Genomic DNA, 23936 nt, shown 5'->3' with positions numbered 1-23936 from the left:
AAAATATTCAGAAAGATCATTTAGGCAAGGTAGAACCACAACAGAGCAGTATTAGAAAAGTTCAAAGACAAAAGATTCTCCAGAAGTAGGAGGTGATCCTGAATGTTAAATGCTGCAGAGATATAAAAGAATATGAGACTAAGGAATAAGCCATTAGCTTTAGCAACAAAGAAATCCATTAATAACCCTTCAAGAGAGCAATTTCATTCAGTGCCGTATTTGGAGGAAGGAGGTAAAAGCCAGAGTCCAGTGAGTTAGAAGTGACTGCAAGTAAATAGAAGCAACAGATATAGACAAATTTGGGGGGGGGGGGGGTGTTCATTTTTAAAGGAGTATTGCTATGAACAGAGAGATATAATAGGACAATAGTTTGAGGGGATGGTAAGATCAAGTGGAAAAAAATTTATGTTTATTCTTAAGGATAGGAGAAATCTGGACATATTTGTAGGCAGCAGGGAAGAAGCTGGTACATAAAATAGATGCTGAAAATTAGAGAGAGAGGGGATGCTCTGGAAGGTAATAGGATGAAGGGGGCAAGTACAAAGGTTAGTATCACAAGGGATTTATTTATAATGTATTAATGATATTTTAGACTAATAGATAATTATTTATGTAGGATTTCTCTTTTTGCTGAGGGAATAAGAAGTACTTTAATCAGACTTGTATAAAGGAAGATTAGGAAATAAGTTTCAAAAATTAGGTTAAATCAGTGGTTCCCAAAGTGTGGTCCATGGACCTCTGTGGCTGTGTTAGACATTTTCAGGGAGTCTATGAGATCATAATTATACTAAGATATTATTTGCCTATTAAAATACTTTTTCCCTTTCCAACTGTATATCTATGTGAGACCAGTTTATAACCAAAAAGAGCATATCTCAACAGATTGAATACAAATATAAGAATCCAAATATTTTCTATTAAGCCAGATGGTAAAGAGATTTGTAAAAATATGGAAAACAATAGCATGTTTTTACATATGTTTCTGTTTTGGAAAATATAGTTATTTTTCAGTTAAAAATCTATGTTAACATGTAATGTGTTTGTTTTTGTCATTTTTAATCAATTAATAAGCCAATATTTTAGGAATTTATCAGTTTTAAGTTGTAATATGGCAAATATCAGTAGCTATGACCCAAATAAACTTCAAAACTGACCATCCAAGTTTGAACATCTGTATGGATTACCTTTCTAACTAACATTCATGCCTCACAGTTATGTAAACACCAGGTCAATGACTTCTATCTGTTCTGTTTCAGTGTCCCAGTGGTACAACTACTCCATCATTTAGAATCTCTCTTCCTCTATAATCTCCAAGAAATTCTCCTTTCTGATGATAGATTCTTAATCTTCTACCTCTCCCACTCCTTCACTTGTTTTGAATATGTTTTCCATCCATATCATAACCTACAGTCCTCTGGACCCTCCCTATTTTCTCGATGTGTCACCCTCATCAACGCCTCTTTACCAAGCCTGAAACCCCATGGTCACCCATATTCTGCCTTACCTTATTAATGTTTTGTATCTTCGCCCAACTACTACCATGCCATATTGTAAGCTCTTTGAGGACAAGGCCTTACTCATTTTTATCTTATTTATCTTTGTATGCTAGACAAATAGGTTCTTAGAAAAGATGTATTGAATTAATTAATATGAGCATGCATTAATTAATATGAACATGACATATAACAGGATATGGTAAAATAATCCTCATAAATACATTGACCTTGAGGACTATGTTTTACTTGCCATAGAAATGGATGTTGCATTGTTCGTTCTGGTTGTGAAAGCAATCTTCACCCAGGTAAAAGTACTGATACTAAGAATTTATTTCTTTTTTTTTTTTTTGCAGGCAGGAATGGTGTTAAGTTGTGGATACTTCTGGCTGGGTCTGCTTCTCGTGCCTGGGGCATGCTTACTTAAAGATTTAGCATGGAAAGCGTAAGTTGAAAAGTGATGTAAATATAAATTTATTAATAATGATAATTATCTCTCGGTATCATGATTATTATTCAGATTAAGCTAATAATTTCATCATAATACTAAATGCCCTAAGAATTTTTATGAAACTCTGAGGACATTTGAGCTGTCTTGCCTGCATGTATCTCCGTAAGAATTTAATGTTAAGTTGTAATTCAAACTCCATTCTAAAAAAAAAAAAATATATATATATATATATATATATATATTGGATCTGAAAGATACCGGCTTTATTCCCTCGCCCCTTTTGAACACTTTCTTAGTTCTTATCCTCTATTCTCAGGCCTCCTCCAAACCCTTCCTCTTTTTACCCCACTCTCTATCCAACTTAATTTGCAGTCACCGGGACTTATATGTAATTATTTTCTTTCTAAAAACAACAGTCAATAATGTTAGGTCTTAGAAGCTCAAATTTTGAATCTTATTTCTGCTTTATGGGAGTCAAAACTAGATATTCAGTTATCAGAGGCCTGGCCAGTGGTGGAGGAATAAAAGCAATGATTTCTAAAATGTGCTTCCAAGTGTAGCATGTTATAGTCATTGTCTACTAGATTTTTGATTCTCAACCAGAGAAGCAAATAAAAGTTACCTCCTCCCCAGTGTACTCTAAGACTTGCCTTCATTGAATGGTCCCTAATTTGTAGTAGCAAATGAACAACACGGATTCATTTGTGGTTGGGTTTTTTGTTTGTTTGTTTGTTTTTATGGTCTCAGACAAGTAAGATTCCGTCATCTTAAATCAGTCTCTTAAAAAATTCCATGATTGGCCCTGAATGTGAGGATTTCAACAGCAAAGCCTTTCCACCATTTTGGAGAAAGAATGAGCATTGATTACAAAGCTCACTAAACCAAAAGCTTCGCTGTCTAATTTTCTGGATGTTTTCCTAATGGGCTTTAAACAAAAGTACCTCTGTCACCAGTAAGCAAATAATATGTTCTCAGATTTTAAAAGGATTCTTCACTTTATCAAAGAGATTCATAGCAAGACTCCTTCAAATAGCAATTCCCCAGGTTCATTGAAGTATTGGCTTACAGATCACCAAGCACATGGCCAAGGGTCAAGGGGAGGTAAAAAACATAACTAAAGTGTTTGGAGCCCCTCACAACTGAGCATTAATGAGAAATAAAGACAAAGCATTTTTAAGATGATGACATGGGAACATAAGAGAAATTATCCCATTTTTAGAATTTTGATTTACATAGCATTTTAAGGAAGTTATTACAATTATGAAACAATGAAATAAATTTTAAAACATTATAAATTATAGCTTAAGGCATAAGCAAAGGAGTCATTTCTAAAAGAAAATATTTTTTACTTTATTTTAGAGGTGCCAAAGCCTTCCCACAAATACTTGCCAGTTTCCCTAAAGATATAGATTTCTTAACCTGGCTACATTTAGGACACAGCATAATTATTGGGGTGGGGTACCCAGAGGTAGAGAATTATGGCTTTAATCTGAGGCTTCCAAGAAAAGACATCAGATTTCATTTTTGTCATTCCCTTCCTCCTACCTTCAATGAGAATTGTTCTTGCCTGACAGTTAAGGATATATCTTTTGAAGAAGTTTTCATTTTGGCATTATCTTGACAACTGATGATACCTAATGTGAAAAATATATAAAAACCCAAAATATGCTATATAAAATTGTCAGCAACTCACTAAGTTTTTTAGCTATTGAGGTAAATTCAGTAGTTTTTCTCCTCTTGGGCTCTTAGTCTAGGTCCAGTTTTATAGAGATATGATGATTTAATGACTCCCCCACCACCATGCTAAGTGCCAAAACTGTATTTTTCTATTAAATGGCTGTCAGAATCCTCTGCAATTTTCAGGGTAACCAGAGAAAGGATAATATGAAGCTAACTGAGAGTGGAAGGGAATGGCATGCTCCATATTTGCTCCTTTAGGAAATGGCCCCACAGTAGCACAATGTAATCATTGTCCACTGAGTTTTCTGTATTCAGCAAGAGAATCAAGTACAAATCGCCTTCTGACAAGTGTGCCCTCAGATTTACCTGCATGCATGACTTCTTCTTCCTGGTAATGAATGAAAGGCATTGGTTTTGTTGTAAAGTGGTCTCAATTGATTAAGATTTAATCATCTAGAAGTAGCCTTCTAAAAATTCTGTTGCTAAATCTCAGTTTTTGCCTAATGGGATTTCAACAATAGTATCTCCACCTCCCCTTTCACTCTCCCCCCCCCCCCCCCACCTCTGTGTTAAAGACAGAAGGAGCAGGAATGAGAAAACTCACTAGACCAAAACCCTATACCTCACTGTCTGATTTTCTGGACTTTTTCCCCCATGGATTTTAAGCAGGAGGCCTGTATCACCATTAAGAAAATGAATCTGTTCCCTCAAACAGGACTTTTTTCTACTGCTGTCATTGTAAAATTAACACCATTTACATTTTAACTACAATAAGTCAAATGACACAGCTTGCAGCCTCGCCATATGGAAGAAGTAAAAGTACATTTCCTTTCCTAGAGCTCTGCCAGATAAAATTTGAGCTAGGACCAAGGGCCTTGAAAAGAAGACACTGGGGGGAAATGAAGAAGTCACTTTTGTTTGTGCCTGTTGCTCTGCAGTGTTTGCTGGTTGCTGTCTATTTTTCATCACCAAGCCTATATAGTAACCTATGAACAACACAAAGGTTCTTGCCTAATGCAGAAGGGGCTGCCAGCAGTGAAGGGAAAGGTGGTTTGGGAGGGATTCTGTAGCTATTCTAGAGCTGTAGATATTCTGTTTGTGTTAGGCTTTTTAGTCTCAACCAGAATGGACTCTTGTTTTTGAAAATGAAACTTTGGCAAATTGAGTTCTATAATTTTCTTCTGTGCAAAGAATCCAACTATCATCATATAGACCATTTATCTCATTCAACGTTCCTTTCACATCCTGGGCCTGGAACAGTTGCTATTGAGTCAAGTAAATCTGGAATGTCTTTCCTCCTTTTCTGAGAAGAGGAAGTTTATTATTAAATACTTGGCTCTGTTAGTGCCACATTGTTTAACTCTAGTCTCCATTCCTAAGTTCAGTTTTGGAAACCATGCAGTATTTGTCCTTCTTGCTTATAGTAGTACTGTTATGAATAGATAATCACCCTGATGTCTAAACACCTTACTGCATTCCCAATTTATTTAAGAGAAATAATTGTAAATTAACAGTTGACATAAATCAAGGAGCATCTATAGACTTTAGTGTTAGATTTTTTTTTTTATAAACCCTTACCTTCCGTCTTGGAGTCAATACTGTGTATTGGCTCCAAGGCAGAAGAGTGGTAAGGGCTAGGCAATGGGGGTCAAGTGACTTGCCCAGGGCCACACAGCTAGGAAGTGGCTGAGGCCAGATTTGAACCTAGGACCTCCCGTCTCTAGGCCTGGTTCTCAATCCACTGAGCTACCCAGCTGCCCCCTTTAGTGTTAGATTTTATGACTAAGTAGGGAATGAGCCTTAGAGCAAAATCATGAGATTTTGTTAGGTTATACCTTATTTCCCTGAATTGGACCAAGAACTTAGAAATATCATTCATGTGGAATAGGCTAAAAAACCCAGTCCCATTTTAAATTAACTTTTCTTAGCTATTGGTAAGAATTCTTGAGCAAATTTGTTACCCCATCTTCCTGGATTCCTGCTGGTTTTTTACCCAACATCTCCCCTGCCCTATGGCTATCTGTAAAAACAACAAAAGGCAAATGGAAGTATCACAGCCATTATTTCTCTATATCATCTGCCAGTTTCTTTACAAGAGACCTCCACTATTGCTCTGCTATATAGTATACTTACTGAAATCTGGCTGTTTTTGTTGTCATTTAGTCATTTCTGACTTTTTGTTACCCCATTTGGGGTTTCCTTGGCAAAGATACTGGAGTGGTTTGTGATGCCACTGGTCATCTTTGAAAACCAAGGATGAACAACTTATTGAAATGCCAGACTTACTTGAAGTCAGGTGTTACAGTGGAGTAAAAAATAATCCAAATTCAAATCCAGCCTCAGATACCTATTAACTGTGTGACCCCGGGCAAATTATTTAACTTTTTGTCTTCCTCAGGTTCCTCAACTTTAAAGTTCCAATAACAATAGCATCTACCTCTCAAGGTTGTTGTGAGGATAAAATGAGATATCTATAAAGTGCTTTGCAAACCCTAAAGGCCTATATATAATGCTAGCTATTATTATTATTATTATTATTAATTACCTTTGACCTAAAGAGCTTTTCAGATAAATATGATCCCTGAATGGAAAGATAATTGCCTACAGAAGCAGAAATCTTATATTGCCCAAGAAAACTTTTAACAGCCTTTAGTTTATATCTTCCAAGTTGTTTGCCTATGCTGAGTTTTTAATATAACTTCCTAGCACGCCTTCCTCTTGGCAATGGGAATTTCATTATTTAACTTAAAATCATTTGTTAGAACTTTAAGTACGGTGAACTCATTTGAGAGGATTTCTTTTCATTTGATTTTATCTCCTTTAGGAATTTGGTTATCATTTCCTAAATAATTATACTATATCCAACCATTCTTTCCCTTGCCATAATCCCCCATAGACACTTAACTCAAAACATAAAGCAACAGACAGTTAAAACATAGAAATGGCAGGTAATTTCTGAACCAGGTAATTAAGTTTGTTTCCTTTTAACTACTATCTTTGTGCATGTGAAAGCATTCAGAAGATTTACCATTTCCTTTTGATCTGCTGGCTCATGACCTCTATACATCTCAGGGCGAGGAAACAGTTACCTGTGTTAAGTCAAGAAAAGACACTAAGATCATGGAAAATACAAAATTCCTAATATCCAATTTTCGAAAGCAATTGAAAACATAAAACCTGTCCATAGGTCACAAATTATGTTAATACTTAATCCCAGCATCAAGATTTGTACAGGGCCCAACACACTGCTACTTTAACAGAGCATAGTCTGGATGGGGCCTGGGCAGAGTAGCCCTAGCAAGTTTATTCCAATGTCCCAGAAAAATGAAATCCTGATTCACCTTGGTGCCTTAGTGAGATATCAGTGATTAATTTGTAAATGCCGTTTGATCTTTTAGTATTATGACTTAGCCAGTTCACAAGGCTATATCATCAAGTAAATATTTTGGAGTCACATCCAGTTCTAGGACTTGTTTTTAAAGGGAGGTGTGAGACATGAAGGCACGAGACCTGGATTTGACTTCATCTTGGCATCACTTATTAGGTATGTCACTTAAAGTTAACTCGTACATCAAATGAGCCTAATTGGGTCTGTCTGCCTATCTCACAGGATTCTAGAAGGGTCAAAGAAGAGTCCATAAAAATATGCAAACAAATGTGTGCTATACAGGCAAGCACAGTTATTGTGAATACTCTATCATCATGATCAGTGCCACTCCATACTCAGTACACTATTCATCTAGAGTCATTAGCTCCCCTCCACAATAGCAGCGTGTTTGAAAACTTCTTTTCTAAGCCAGGAGGAATTCTGAACTCATTTTGCCATAGGAAGAACGTTCATCTACAATTACTAATGAAAACAAGAGGGAGAGATACCTTTGTAGATTTGTAGTGTTCCAATTACCTTGAAAGTTATTAATGGACTTTTATGATCTAGTCTGTGAAACTAAAAACCATTTATTACATCATTTATAGAGAGAAATGCATTCCACAATGTACACTAAATGAGATGGCATAGACCTGGTACATAGAGGTATCAAAAAACACATTGAAGACCCACTGAGAAAATGAATGAGGAAACAGATTAATTGGAGGAAAATCAGTTTAATTTAGGAATTTAGAAGGTTAGAATTAGTCAATATAGAATTATACAATGCAGCACTCCCTCTTCTCAGAAAATTGCAGATTAACTGGTTCATTAACAAATGTGTAGTGATTCAGGGGGCCAGAGAAGGATAGGAATGCCTCATAAACCAGAAGACTCCCATCATCCAGGCCTTGACCCTTGAACAACCCTCAAGACCTAAACCAGTATGCCCTCAAACGCCCATCCTCAAAGGTGGCACCAAAGACTTCCCATTTCCAATTGCCTTGCCCAAAAAAGCTTCAGTTCCCACTACCTAGCATGTGGTACCTGGCGTGCCTCAGAAGACGCAGTTCTTAGTCTCTTAGAGTCTGCCTGAAACAGCACACGCTAGCCAGGGATTTGGGTATGTGAGGTAACTTTTGAGTCGAGTATTTATAAACTAAGGACATATTACCTGTGCTCACCCTTCTAGTCAAATACAACTGGCCTAACTTACAGATATTCTATCAAAAATGGGGGTAATAAAAAGTGCTCAAGATAGCCATTTGTCCATATTAAGCGGCAATGTGGTTGAATGTTCTTTTGGCTATCCCATTACTATATACCTACTATCTAGAGTCCATAAAGTTGCCATAGGTTGTTATTAAAAATAATATATTATTTTATCTGTAATGATAGTCTCAGGACACTCCTTGATATGATTGTATTCCTTTATTTAAATATTATATGATAGTGCTTGCTTCAGCAACACACATACAAAATATTATGTGATAAGCTTTTTTATTTATATGCATGCATAGTGCATTTGGAGTATTCATCAGTTACAGGTTAATATAGTGTGAGAAGTTTGTACTCTGTCTTGCAGAATTCATTTCAATGAAATTTAGTTATGTATGCATAGATAAATAAGATTTGAAAATTCTCTGACATGTCATAATGTTATAACATGGTTTATATAGTAAAATTATGTCAAACTGAAAATTACATGATACGGGGTAAATTTTTAAATATGCATATGTATATATAGAAATGGAATTTTATTAATGCAGTAATTTATACAAATTAAGAAAATAAAAGGCTTTTGTGTTTTTCAGTGTTAATAATTAAATGTCTTAATATTTTGTTATCCCCTAAAAACTCTAAAATACCAGCTCTAGAAATGGAGCTTTCCATTCACTTTTGTTTGAATTTAAAGACTTTAACATCAGTGAAATTACTCACCTATCTTCCTTTATTTCTTGGCCAAATGTGCTAAGTCTTCTTTCTCCTACCTTTTCTATTAACTAGAAATAAACTTTAATGCGTCTCTTTAATGTACAGGTTTATTTTTAATAAAGAAGGGGTCTTAGCACATGTTGATAATATCTCACTTCTTTGCCATCTTACAGCTTTACTTTGCCTAGATCTTTCCAGAATGTTTCTGACAGCCTCCTCTTCCATCTTCTTTGACCATGTTGTTTGCCAAGTGGTAACTTTCTAGTCCCAGAATGATTTGTCTCTCTACTTTCAAGATTGCATGAGAATAATGACAAAGATTTTAGTGATTTTTATAAGTATGTAGATGTCATTCTGAGATCAGTAATGTCATGGGCTTAGGTCAAAACTCTGGTGTTCTGATATCTTCAAGGTGAGGTAAGCTTATTTCTTGAGCTAACAGCTCAGAAAATGTCTGAAAATCAGACATGCTACTGTTGAATAAAAGGTTTTGGGGGGAGTAGGGGAAATTCTGAGATGTGCCTTCACCTTTTAGTTTATAAATGTTATTTTTATGAGCATTGTTAACATCCAACTCCCTTCACTGACGTTATTAAGCTTGTCAAGTGAGATGATCACAGTCTAATGGAAAGTTGTTAGCCAGAGAAAAATGGAGCATCTTGATACTTTTCTTGCCTTCCAGGTTTGGAGTCAGAGTCTTCACTCCAAGGGTCTGAGTCCTGCCAGGATACCCCTCTCTGCCATGTTATAAATTGTGTAAGAGCTGTGTAGGGTAAAAGGCAGGGGGAGAAGCCAGACCCTCCCCCACCCCACAGGTTTCTTTCCCAGACTTGGGCTCCGTTGCAGTGTCTGTGCGTGGCCATTTGGATGAGGTTTGTAAGGACCGAGATAATCAGCTCTTTGCGTCAGGTGTTCAATCCTCTGCAATGAAAAGGTCTTTCAGGATATACTGGATACACAGCTTGTTTGACTCACTGATATTCAGTAAATCATCGAGGCTTCCATGGGAATGGCTCAGGGCTGGGGCTGTCCTGTGGCTTCTCTGTTGGGTCTCCACTGTTGAGCCCCAAATCCCTAAGATTCTCATAAGACAGTAAGTGTTCTCTGAGGTAGGTGAATAATTACACTGCGCATAGACCAGAAGCCCAATAGCATTCTGGTAAGGTTTCCTAGTTTATATCCTGTATCTTGCATGGAGGCTTTGAATGCCTCATCATGACCCAAGCCTTGCTGTGGCCGTGGATGCACATCTCTGTTCTGAGAGGGGAATATGGGCTTTTTTTTAAATAGCTGTGTAAACTTCATGTGTTGTCTTCTCTTTTTGTCTTTCCCTTATGATACAGGGCCAAGCATACCTACCATAAAACTTTGATGGAGCAGGTTCAGGAATTGGAAACTAAGTCCAGAGAGCTGGGAAAAACTATGCTTCGTGATAGTAATGGAAAGAGGTGGGGCAATTCCGTCCTAATTATTTTTTTAAGTATCAGTTCTTCCTACCCCTTTCCCAATATCTCTCTCCCATGTCTCTCTCCACCTTCCCAGTTTTGAAAATAATCATGATTTACTCATGCTTTTCCTCCATCCACCGGCCACCCAAAAACAAAAAACAAAATACTCATTTTCACCTGAGGAAGCAAACAAATCTGAGGCTCTAACCTCTGTTTCTATATGGCAGTGTGGAACACAGGCTGTCTAACCACCAAGCCTGTCCTCGGGACAGCCTCTTTCTCCACTTACTGGATTCTATATTGTGGCCTGTCATCACCAAACTGAGTCCAATGTGGAAAATGGAAAAAGCAGTGATTCTGACTTAGGCTAGATGAGATCAGGCGCAGCAGCATTGCCATAGAGGATTGGAAAGCAGAAGAAAGCTCATTCGGTTTTGGTATCTGGCCCAGTCCTCCTCTGCTCAGAATTTCTGCACCGTTGGGTTTCTTGCTAATACAGGGCTGCCAACATGAATTCCTCAGCATGCTTATCTTCAAGGGCCATGCGCATCCCGTGTTACCGGGCCACTTGGAGTGGGCCCATGAGCTTATTAATTCTTTCTCTGAGTGGCAGCATGACTGTCACGTGAGTTTCTCTGTGTGTATATGTTTAAATGATTACACCTCCTAACCTCTGCCTTCTGCACACTAGCGGGCCAGACAGCTCCAGGAGTCGATCATGCAAATGAGCTTGTTCACAGCATGGAACCATTTCATGGCATGTTTGGTGGTGGTGATTAAATTAGATTTGACAAAAACTACATAAATTAGCAAAAAGAAGAAAGCCCGGTGCCTGAGAAAAGTTTGTATCCTAATAGACAAGATCAACATTCTTTCAGCTTGGGATGTCTTTTTGGAACTAGAATGATGTACATCCCTTAATTTTAAAAAAAAAAAGGGTTCTTTAACAGTCAGATAAGTATTATTATTAAATGCCTTCTAGGTGCTGGGTGCTCTGAGGATACAAATACAAAAAGCAAAGTAGTCTCTCCCCTCCAGGAGCTTATACTCTGGAGTGAAATGACTAGTTCATAAATAATTTCATCTGTTGGTGTAAAGTGCCCAAAGGCAAAAGGCCCACTGTTTCCCAATTGAATTGCTCAAAAGTGACATATTGAATTTTAAGAAATTTTTGGTAAGCTAAAAATAAGCTATCAATAAAGTATTGTCATAAATTATATTTATAATAAACTGCCCTCTGTAGTCAGAAAAAGAGATCTAATACAGAGATCATGTAATGCAGGGTATTGATTGAATAGTCATTCTGGAATTGCTCAAGAGCTTTACGTAGGAAAAAGCAACTGAGAACTATATGAACATGTCATTAGGTGATGAGATGGAAACCCACAATGCACCTATATATTCATCAAGGTATAAAAAGAGAAATTTCAGACTTCTGAATCACTCCTGAAAGTAGAGATTTCATTATTACAGTGGAAATTGTCTCACAAATCAAGGTAATATAGTACCTACTTTATGATAGAAAAAACTTCATAACTCTAGGGCTTCTAAAAGGAACAGGCATGTTCTGTATTGTGGCCTTATCAAGATAAGATGAACAGTAAATTATCAGTTGATCATTCATTAAATGGTTCATAGCAGAACATTAGCTCTCAGAGAATGAGTTCTGCCATTACAGCTACAAATGGTGAAAGGTCCTAGAGACTTCTAGGAAGTCTTTTTCATTAGTGGCTATTAAATTTTTACCATTCTCATTTATTAGGGAGAAGGTCAGGGAAAAACACTTTTTGAAGAGAAGAGAAGAACCCTAAACATTTCGTAGGGACATGATGGAGAGGGGAGTATTTCAACTCTTTTCAAGGCTATTATTATTTTGGGGAATTTGAAGGGATCTCCATATTTACTCAGGACTGTTTTAATGATGTTAGCATTATATGACTGCTATATGCAGAAGAGATCGTTTTTAAAAGAGACAAATTTTTATTGAAAATAGTTCCTTGTTTAAAGTTTTTATGCAGATTGAAATACCATTTGACTATCAGGAGGAAGTTGGAGCCTCCGTTGTACATGCATCTGTCTAGACTTTGCTCACCTTCCTCATTTATGTTTATATATTGTCTAGTCATCATCAAAACTTAACATTGTAGCTCGTGATTTTTTTTTTGGTGTGTGCTCAGTGTTTTCATAGACTCCTGTTTTCCTGAGTTCAGACCGTGAGCTCTTTTATCTGTCTTCATCCATACAGATCCCCTGCTCCAATAGCTTGCATGCGGATGATGTAAGGAATCCATCCCCCAACCCCACCTCCCAATGAGTTTGTTTTTCCTCTCTCCTAATTGCTCCCAGATTTTCTGTGTGGTCCATCTGCAAACGAGATAAATGGGGAAGTGCTCCAGTCTGTTAGAGGTGCTGGCTTCATGCTGATGTTGCAGCCTCCTGAGTGGAGCTTCACAATTGTTCTTTTTCATCTCCTTTGTGTGGAGCTCAGCTCTCTCTCCCACCTGCTTCCTCTGGTGTGCTTGTCCTTGGGCAGGGGAAAATGGAACCTTGGGGGGGGGGGGGGGGGGAAGGATTCTTCAGCTGTGTTTTCCCTTCTTTAGCTTTCGGAGGCCATGACCATATACATAGTTTAAAAACCTGTATAATTGCTGAGTGCTGCATCATGGTGGTATAACTTCCTGCGGTCTCTTCTCAAACCTGCTGAGGGCCCCTGCTGGCACCTCTGATATTCATGTTTACCCAAATACTTTCTAAGGAGAAAAGCTAGTAACTGGAGTCCACTTGTATCTAATGAGGCCGCAGTGGAAGGACCTGTGGTACCATAGTGCCCTCTCCACTAGCTGGGATTGTCTTCGAAAAGCGGCAGCTAGCAAAAGTCGGGCATTATCGGGGTCCTCTCTGGCGTTTGGAGTGGGGGAGTGTTATCTAGTCCCTTGGGGAGAAAATAGCTAGCATGTAGTTAGAGCTGAAGAGCACTTGGCAGTGAACTATTTCAATTTGCACAAGAATGGACATGTTGGAGGCCAGTTCTTCTAAAAGGCCCAAGATGGGCCTGAATTAGAATCAGGGACCCTGACCTAAATGTGAATTGGCCCCAGAAGCTCAGTGTAGAGTCCTCCAAAGTCTCCAAAAGCTCTTCTCTAAGAACTCCTCAGTAAATTCCTCCAAGGAAGGAAAGAAGGAAGAAAGGTCTAGAGCTCTTCTCCCATTCACACTTGAAATGTAGCCATTGAATTAGCCTTCCGGGGTTGAGGGATGAGATAGGAAGAAGCAGAAGTAGAAGGAAATTGAAGTATGGCAACAGAAACCAAAAACATAAACTCTTGCTATCAGGACAAAGATTGGGAAGTTTCATTTCAATCGTTGAAATGGTTGAAAAATGGGGAATATGGTTTCTGCCCTGAAAGAGCTTACATTCTCCTAAGACGATATATGGATCCTGTGACCAAAGAGAGGAGTCCTCTAAGAACTCTGTGTTTTGGCAGGAGGAGTACAAAGGGTAGAGAAAGAAAAGCAATGAGACCTCTCGCCTTGAGTTCTGCCCTGGTCAAGGTCAATGGCTCCTTCATCCTAGTAGCTAAGAATCTTTAGTTTGCCTATTAATGAGGCAATAGAAGTTTTCAAATAAAGGCTAAGGTAGCAGAGCAGTATTTGGTGAGTAAGCAGGAAGATTTTTTTTCCTTGCTTTAAATATTTTCACTTCATATTCTTCTTTTATTGGTACATCATATATTTTTCACAAACTCCTATCTAGCAGGATCTTTTGAACAACAGTGAAACAGTAAGGCCTTCCTTTCACTTTGCACAATGGAAATAGGAATGATATAAATTTTGCACATTTGTACGAAAATAAAAAATAGATTTCTTCTCTGTTTTAGATACAATTATTTTTCCCCCTTTCCTCCAGAAGAATGCTTCTGAAGGGTGAGGGGGATATCTAATTTATATCAAATTCCGTTTTCAAAGGAAAACTTTTATTTTAGAAATTTCTTTAAAGGTGTGATAAGTAAGACAAATTCATAAAATGATGTTTTGATCATTTTCAGTAGTACAGACAGAAGTTTTTATTTCAGGGTTGGTTTTTGGTTGTGGTTTTGCATTTCTTTATTTTAGGTAAAGGAGACTGATAGTACAATTGGCCAAAAAAAAAAAGTAGTTTTAACAAATGAAAATTTTATCTCATTTCCTAGTTATACTTAGTTTGAGTCTCATGTAAACCTAGTTCAGATCAGCAAGCCAAACACTGTGTTAATCTAGATCACTCTCCTCTTCCCTTCTAATCATCATTTTGGGGTATGGGGGTGAGAGGACAATTTTCTGTGCTTTGCTTCAATTCAATTTAAATATCAAATGTTCCTAGTCCCTGCCTTTGTCTTTAACTAGCAAAGCCTGGGATTTTCTTTCACTTAAGTGCTTTTCACCAACTCTAGCTTACTCTTTTGCTTTGGTAAATGTAGCTGCCTGGCTAGCCTTACCCTCTTAGAACAAGTTATCTTCCTTATCGTCCCTCCAGTATTACCTTGTACATGAAAATGGATGCGTGATTGGCGGAAGTCCACCCCCATGCAGACATACATGAAGGGGGATCTCCTCACTCACCAAAACCCTTCAGGGAAATCTGATTCAGCATTTGCTGAGGTCCTGCAGCCTAGAGAGGGAGCAAACTCCTCCCTGGCAGTTTGCCTCTGAAAAGCCAGGGCCTAGGTCCAGGCCTCTTCAACCCTGGGGTTCCTGTGGCCCCTTGTGGGGTGTAATATGGGACAGGACCTAAAGTGCACCAGGAAACTTTTCAAACAGACAGAAGACATTTTTCTTCCCAGTTCAAGCTTAGTCTGCTACCATGCTTTTAAAAAGAACTCAAAAGCACTCAACTATGTTTTGAGAAAATATCCATTAAGGCATTGTATATGAACCGAGATTAATTTTGGTCTCTCAAAATCAAAAACCAGTGGATACTCTTTTGTTTCTGAGTCAGAATGTGAATTTTCTAGTGTGCAAACAGGCTTAAAATAGAGGGATTGGGGGGGGGCACTTTCTTCTTAGGATGCTCATTTTGACTTCTTAAATTTTAAATCTATTTTTCCAGATGTCCTGGACATTCAGTAAAGAAGCCTATCTCAAATAGAGTTCCAAGCCTAGATTTACTGCCATTTAGGTTTTATAATTTATCAGAACCAGAAAGAACCTTGGAGACCATCTAATCCAACCACCTCCATTTGATGAATGAGAGAAGTAAAGCGTAGAGATGTCCAATGACTTGCTTAGGTTGTGTAATTATTGTCAGAATTGGACCTCGAGGGGGCAGCTGGGTAGCTCAGTGGATTGAGAGCCAGGTCTAGAGACAGGAGGTCCTAGGTTCAAATCTGGCCTCAGACACTCCCTAGGTGCCCTGGGCAAGTCACTTCTGCCTTGGAACCAATACACAGTATTGATTCTAAGACAGAAGGTAAAGGTTAAAAAAAAAAAAGAATTGGACCTTGAGCCCAGGCCTCCCATCTGCTGGTATAAAACTCAGACCACTCTCTTATTTTGTGACCTTAGCAAAATCACATAACTCCTCTGATTAAGTAGGAAGTAACATAGTGCAATGGATGAAGTACTAATTTGGGAATCAGGGGACTTGGGTTCAATCCTGTCACTGACATTCACTATCAATATGACCTGTGGAGCAAATCACCTCAGTTGCCCATGCCTCAGGTTCCTCATTTGTAAAATGCAAGAATTAAACTAGAAGATAGGATCCAAGATTCCAGATCTATGATCTTTTAATTCTGTGAGTACTGGCCTTAAAATCTGAGGAACTGGGTTCAAGCTTCAGATTTTCCCTAGCTTTATGTGATTTTGGCCAGTCATTTAACATTAAAAGGACCAGAATTTAAGGATGTCTCAAAGAACCAAGCTGTTTTGGTTGAGCCCATATTTTTTTTCATCCATAACACAAAGAAAACAGAGCCAATAGGTTGAAAATGTTTATTTCAAAGCCAATTGACATTACTAGTCCTTCTAGTATTAACAAATCTAGGCCTCAGTTTCCTTATCTGTCAAATAAGAGGTTCAGACTAGATAATCTTTGAAGGTCCCTTTCAGTTCTCTTATTCTATGTTTGAGTTCATAGAGATTTTGTTGACTATGTTACATGATGTTATCATTATCAAACATTTCTAGAGAGAGTCTCATGTCCTCTTTATGTTTGAACCATTTCTCTTTTAGAAATCAATTATTTAGAAACATCAGTATAAAGTAGTAGAAAGAGAGCTGGATTTGAAGGCCAAATCCTGCCTCCTGTTTTTTCTATCTATATGAGCTGGGCAAATGAGTTAACTATTCTGGGTCTCCGTTTCCTTGTGTATAAAATGAGAGAGTTGGACCTCAGTGGCCATTTAGTTTGTGCTTTTCAATTCCAATCTATGATCCTATAAGAAGAAAAAAAAAAGGAAAAACTCGGAAATATTACTAAAGCATTTCAAGTTAATTCAAACTCTAGCATCAACCTAAGATGCTAGAGAAGTCAGTTTTTTTTTTTTAAATAGCATGGCATTAATGATGCAGAATTGGGAGTTACCTGAATGCTACAAGTCATTATTTCATATTCAGAAAAGGAAAGGGAAAAAGTCAGGGAGAGAAACTGAGAGATGGCTATCTAGTAATCTCAAGTCTGAGATAGGCCCAAAGGCTAAATCTACAAATAGTGTTCTTAAAATAATTCATGGATGGAATCCTGTGAGAAATATTGAGGCTGATTTTCAGCAAGAATAAAGTTATGGGGGAAAATGTGCAACAGTCAGAAAGAAGTTTTGTTACTTTATGAATTCCTGAAGTTTTGAAAGGATATTGAATGAAACCCATTGGCAGTCAGAGGCTAAATAAATTATATTAGGGGCAAAAGAGAGTCCAGAAAAGAGAAGCCCTATTGGGAAATGGGAATTCATGGAATCTTTGAACAGAAAGAAACATTTCTAGTATAGACTTTAACATGAAATTGAGTTGGGTCAAAGGGAGGGAGGAAGAGGGTTTTCATCTTAAGGATAAATTCTTAGTTAAATGAATAATTGGACAGTGAACTTGACCATCAAAGGAGGTGGATTTAAATCCCCATCCTTACTGACAAATATTCACAAACAACAGGTAAGGGAAAGCATTAGTGAAACAAAAAGAATGAATGGTCCAGGAAATGACATTGGATTATCCAAATGGGATTTCCTGGTGACCTTATTTGCATTCAAGATACAGGATTGAGAGGATGAAGAAAGTCCGTTTTAAGGAAATAAAAACTGCCTGTGCTATTACATAGAACTAAAAATGTCAGAAGTCTTTGGGCCCATGAGGACATTTTAAAAAATAAATGAAATAGTTTTAAACTATCACTTATGAAATACAGCAAAATAGAGTTCAATTCAATTCAACACAAATGCCTTTGTAGTTGATTTAAATGGAAAAATCATTTTATGAAAGCCTAGTGTTATAGGAGGGGTTTTAATTACTGCATTCTCACAAAGTATTTGAGACAGAAGGTTTCCATGCACTTTTTTCCCTCCTTTTAAAGAGGGGAAACTAGCATAGAGAGGTAAAGTGGCCAAAGGTTCACTGGTGGCTGAGATGAGAGGGGCACTTTGGACTCCACCTCTAGGTTACAAGGATGAATAGAATACAATTATTTTTGCCTTTGTCTTAAAAGGAATAAGCACAAGTAAACTACCCATCTTTCCTGACAAATTTGTGCTTCTGTGGGCTCCGTTCCACTCCCATCGCAGACTTCAGCAGCAGATTAATTAGCACTGATGGTTGGTTGCATCCTTTCAGAAAACACCCAGGAACCATTTGGCTCCTTTTGTAAAATGTCCATTTCATTTGCCCCACAGAGCCAGCAAATAGAAGCTGAGGAAAGCGGATTTACAGAGACAAAGATTATTTCATTATGCTGTTTACATAGCACACATATCAGCATTAAACATTCCAGCTAGAGATGGGTTCTCTAAGAGGTTCTCAGAAGATCTTGGTTGATTACACTTCTGCTTCTTTATCAGTGGGTTTGTTTGCTTTTCAATTTAAGACTCTCCTCTGGGTCTCCCTCTCCTCCAGCTCTAATTGATCTCAGAAAGTAAGACATTCCAGTGAGCTGATAACTGATAACTAGAAACCCCTCCTAAAATTGAGTTACAACTTGGACATAATCCTGCAGAAACCCGACTCTACTCTTTGTTCTGTGGGCCATCCCAAGGTACTGGAGAGAAAATGGCCTTATTTGAGCTGGGTGATGACCTCCTGTAAGCACTCAATACAATGGACTGACCAAATTTAAGGAGCCAATAAGAATTCTAGGGAAATTCCTAGAGTAATTTTGAATTTGTATTTGAATTTTTGAACACCCACGACTCCCTGAGCAGATGCTTGGTGTCCCTCTCACTCTTCCTTTTCTTCTCCATATCCTACAAAGCCATAATCTTCCCTTCAGTGATTGTGGGTTAAACGTCTTGAAAATCACTTGTTTCATTCCTGTGCAGAGTAGGATAGGGATAGGGATTGGACCCGGGAATTCATTGGTATAGAGGACTCCCAGGTGTGGAAACTCCCTCTATGGATGCACCTCTGCAATATATCATCTTAGAGAGATGCCTGGATAACTGAGAAGTGAAGTGGCTTTCCCAAGGTCTCACAGCCAGGATGTGTAAAAGGCAGCATTTGAACCCTGCTCTTCCTGGTTTTGACATCAGCTCTTTATCCACTACCCCAGGCTGTCTCCTCTCTTTTTAATTGTTATTTTTTAGCAGTTAGCCATAACTGGATAGAACATTGGGCCTGGAGTCAAGAAGACCCAAGTTTAAATATAGCTTCAGAAACTCACTGGCTGTGTGACTTTGGGCGAATCACTTCACTTCTGTTTGTCTAGGAGGCAGCTAGGTGGCTCAGTGGAGAGAGATCTGATACTTAATAGCTGTGTGACTGGAAAAAAGCCACCAAACTAATGTTTGCCTCCGTTTCCTCGTCTGTAAAATGGAATGATTATTACACCTTACCTCCCAGGGTTGTTGTAAGAATTGAATGAGACGATGACTGTGAAGTGCTTAGCCTGGGTTATGTTAGCTGTCGTTATTAGGCAACAGATTTATCTGTGTAGCTCAAATATAAATTACTGGTCAGTCTCTGATTCGGCTGACTATTGATGAGACATTTCATTGTTGAGAGAAAAGAGAACCAGTAAGGGGGAGTTACAGCCTCGGTGTGCCTCTCTTTCCTCATCTGTAAAATGGGAATAATAGCACCTATCTCCCAACGTTTGTTTTAAGGGTCGAATGAGATCTTCATAAAATGCGTAGCGCATAGTAGGTCTCACCGAAAGCTCTTTCCTTCCTTGTTCAGTGCCCCGTATGTGTTTGGAGACAGTCCCGGCTTGCACTGAGCCTCTGCCTTTAGGCAGGGGCTGGAGCCAGTGCTTAAGCCACCATTTTGGTGGCCTGCAGAGCCAAGCTCAGCTAATCTTCCTTTTGTATTGTGCTCCTAATACTCCTGTTTATTCAAGTAATACCTCCCCTTGGCTCCACTAACACCCCTGAGGTGGTGCTACTGGCTAGCATTCACACTTCCTCAAGAGGAACTCCGGGTTCTTTCTTAGCCTGGAGAATGAAACAGTCTATCCTGTAGCCCCAGTGTGACTAAGCAGTGGGCTGCAGTCAGTCATGGCAGCCTCCTGGATGTCCGGCCCTGGGCAAAGGGGCCTTCTGGAGAAGGTTCCTCCCATGCCCGCCCCGAGACCACCATTTGGGCTCCTGCACCAAAAATAGGGAAGTACTTGTTACCTTGAACTGTTGGAGTGACCCAAGAAGAATAAGAGATGATGAAAGCTCGGGCAAAATGCAGACCTCCTTAGAGCAGCCTTTCAGGGGAAGGCCTGCCAGGTGGCGCAGTGAGCAGCGGGCCAGGAAGACTCCGCTTCCTGAGTTCAAATCTGGCCTCAGACCCTGGGCAAGCCACTTAACCCCGATTTACTAGCCCTTCTGTTGTCAAATTGATACTAAGACATGAGGAAAGGGTTTAAAAAACGTTTATCTTACTAACCATGCCAAACCTTAGTTTTCTTGCACTAACTAGATAAAAGATATAAGGAATAAGCAACACCACGGGAGCCAGGAGGTACAAACCAAGGTTGTGGAATGGTCCCATCAAGAGCATGCTAGAAGATAAAAACTGGGAGAATGAGAAGATGAGGAGACAGGCCAAAAAAAAAAAAAGATTAAGGGGAGAGATGACTTTGGCCAAGGATAGAGATAAGGGAATTCAATGGGATGGGAAGGTCCCAGATGAGGAAATTCATGGACCTCCCTTTTTGCAAAATAGAGCCTAAAGAATGGATGAAAGGCCCCAGCATTGAAGCCATTTGCCCAGGACCACACAACCAGTGGGGGAGTCTGAAGAAGGACTTGATCTCAGGGCTTCCTGGGTCCAACACCAGCTCTTTAGTCACGGAGCCAACCCAGCTTATTGTGAAGGCAAAACAAGGCTGAGTGAGCTCTTTGTAGGAGTTCCAAAAACGGTGACATCATGGGGAGGGGAAGAGTGTTCAAGTCTTACATTTGGTTTCCAAAAACTTAGCCCCACAAATATAAGATGGAGAAGATATGGCTGCTCAGCAGCTCACCTGGAAAAGATCTCAGTGTACTCCAAGCTCAATTTGAATATGATATAGCAGCAAAAAAACAAACAAACCCAAACCTACTATATTAAATTGTACTGAAAGGGACAGAGTCTGGGAACCAGAGAGGGAAAGCTCTCCTGCGGTCCTCTGCCACAGCCAGACCAATCTGGAGCATTTCATTCAGTTCTGCCCACCACAATTAGGACCCAGAAGAGCAACCAGCAGGGTAAAGGCCTTTGAGAATCAGCCAAAGGGACAAGAAGGAGTGGACCTGAAGAAGAGAAGTTTATCAGCAGGTATTTTAAGGATGGCCTGCTAGCTGCCTTTTTAGACATGTGGAACAATGGAGAGGGTATGGACTTGGAATCCGAAAGACCACCTCAGATGCTTATTTTGACCCTGAGCAAGTCACTGGACCTGTTTGCCCCTGTTTTCTCATCTGAAAAATTAGGATAATAATAGCGCCTTACCTCCCAGAGGTGGCATGAGTATAAACTAAGATAATATTTACAAAACACTTTACAAACTCCAAAGTATGTTATAAATGCTTGCTATTGTCACAATTCAAGTAGGTGAAGATAGTTATCATGGCAATGAATTAGCTTTGCTGGTATCAACCCCAGAATCAAAACTAGAAGCAATGGATGGAAGGTGCAAAGGAAGGCAAATTTAAGCTGGATGTAGGGGCCACTTTACTCACCGTTGAAAATTTACTCCCTTGGGAGCCCTTGGGAAGGAGTTGACTCCTGATTCCTGGATATTTATCAAAGGCTGGATTACAACTTGTTTGAGATGTTAGAGGGGATTGTTGTTCAGTTTGGACAAAATAGCCGCTAAGATCCCTTTGCAAATTAAGGTTTCGTGATTCTGGGTTCATTTGTCCACTTAGAAACACCGCAAGGCTACAGGGCTTTATTTTTTGGCATTTAGTATTTGGTCTTTAGTATTTTGGAGTGGAAAAAAAATCTTACCCAAAGAATAATTGCTTGGCAAGAGTGGTGGAATAATTGTGGACAGTAGGTGGTTCCTTCTAGTGGTATACTTATCTTTTTTGATAGCGGCATTCCAAAAGAGGAAATAGTATTTTCAGTTTAGTCATTTGCCACACCTTTTCATCCCTATATCCAGGTGTCATCCTGACTGTAAATGAGAGTTTTGAGAGTAGCCTGCCTATGTTTGCTAGCTGACATTGGCCATTTGAGGATGTCCATTGGTCAGCCCTTTGGTATGATAGCTCCAAAGCAGAGGCTGAAGGAAGACACCACCTGGCTGGAGAACCCAAGAAAGAGGCTTTGTTGAGCATTGTTCCTCATGGTCTCGCAAGCATATGCAATGACATGCTTTTAATGTCTCGCATACTTTGTATGGGCAGATAAGTAGTGCAGTGGGCAGAGCACTGAGCTTGGAATCAGGAAGACTCATCTTCCTGAGCTCAGGTATGACCTTAGATGCTTACTAGCCAGATGCCCATTAGCAAGCCACTTATCCCTGTTTGCCTTAGTTCCTCATCGATAAAAATTGAACCAGAGAAGGAAATGTTAAACCACCATAGAATTTTTGTCTCAGAAACCCCAAATGGGGTCACAGAGTTGGACACAACTGAAAAATGCCTAAAGGACAATAAAAGGTACTGTGTATTTGGAAACACCTATTTCATTTGGTGGCATCTACAAGCCACATTATAGTTGTTTTCCATCAGCAAAATAGCACTTACAGCATGAAAAAATGTCCGTATGCTAGAAATTTACCTCAGTGCATTTTTTTCTGAGAAGAAAAGAAGTAAAACTGAGTGGCTAGTTAATAAACAGTAAGTTGCATTGAGCACATATACACTTAAAATATATGCATCTAAGAGCTGGACTGGTCTGTTCTTCCTCTGAGTAAGAATAGAAATTATAATCTGGTTTTCCAGATTAAAACGGTGCCCCCTCAGAGTTATTTATAAATAGTTTTCCAGTCTTCAGGCCTCATAGCACTGTCAGGGCCAGCTAGAAGAATTAGCTATAAGAAATGGTATCATTGTGGCAATTGAATTGTTATTTGTATTGGTTATGAAAATGGGTTGATTCAGGTAAAATATAGTTGAATATTCTGAAATCACATCAAGTAAAATGTTTCTCTTCTGATAGGGAAGATCACTTTCTACTTCCTATAGATTTTCAAAGGCACAGAACCAGGTTCTGACTTCCTTCCAACTTGAAAACCTTTACCCAGTGACTTACTCCCTGAGCCTTTTGAGCAGGCAGGGTAATAAGTCCCTTGTTTCTAATCTTTACAATAATAAATGGATACTACTGACAGTATTCATTCTACTGTCAGGCCTTTGAGTCCTGGAAAGGAAAGACAGAAACATATTTTGGCTCTAAAATTCTATGAAATGAGACATTCACCAATCTTGAGATCAAAAGTCAACCAGAAGAAGCCTCATATGCAAAGAATCTGGCTTCATCTGATTAAAAATTCTTTACAAACCAGCAGTTACCTAACTCCATTTTAGGAATATAAATATATTCCCTGCATCTAAGAACTGGACTAATCTGTTCTTCAGAGTACAGAATAGAAATTATAATCTGATTTTACAGTTTTATGTTACATTTTCATAATTCATTGTTTGAGTTTTTAAATCACTTTAAAAGGAGCAACGGCTAGGGGTAAGAATTTAGACTTCAGCTTCTTCTTCTTATTCTTTTTTTTTTTTAAACCCTTACCTTCTGATTTGGAGTCAATACTGTGTATTGGCTCCAAGGCAGAAGAGTGGTAAGGGCTAGGCAATAGGGGTCAAGTGACTTGCCCAGAGTCACACAGCTGGGAAGTGTCTGAGGCCAGATTTGAACCTAGGACCTCCCGTCTCTAGACCAAGCTCTCAATCCACTGAGCTACCCAGATATTCTTCTTTTAAAAATCACAATGTAAATAATTTTAATAGAGAGAC

At 38.9% G+C, this 23936-nt stretch overlaps 1 protein-coding gene across 4 annotated transcripts in view; it reads left to right on the top strand.

Moving 5' to 3' along the window:
• The window catches only part of ATP8A2 (ATPase phospholipid transporting 8A2), an 860692-nt gene that overhangs the window by 805776 nt on the left and 30980 nt on the right, over positions 1-23936 (top strand). For 2 of the 4 annotated variants that reach the window (XM_016421852.2, XM_007495235.3), the window contains exons 34-35: positions 1850-1938; positions 10270-10374. In XM_016421852.2, coding sequence (XP_016277338.1) covers positions 1850-1938; positions 10270-10374 — 194 coding nt within the window. The remainder of the gene's footprint in view (positions 1-1849; positions 1939-10269; positions 10375-23936) is intronic. The other 2 variants (XM_056794696.1, XM_007495237.3) reach the window with 1 other exon arrangement.

Source organism: Monodelphis domestica, chromosome 4 (assembly GCF_027887165.1).
Source record: "Monodelphis domestica isolate mMonDom1 chromosome 4, mMonDom1.pri, whole genome shotgun sequence".
NCBI classification, from domain to species: domain Eukaryota; kingdom Metazoa; phylum Chordata; class Mammalia; order Didelphimorphia; family Didelphidae; genus Monodelphis; species Monodelphis domestica.
The sequence above is the reverse complement of the archived record's forward strand: the minus strand, read 5'-3'. Positions and strand labels throughout refer to the sequence as shown.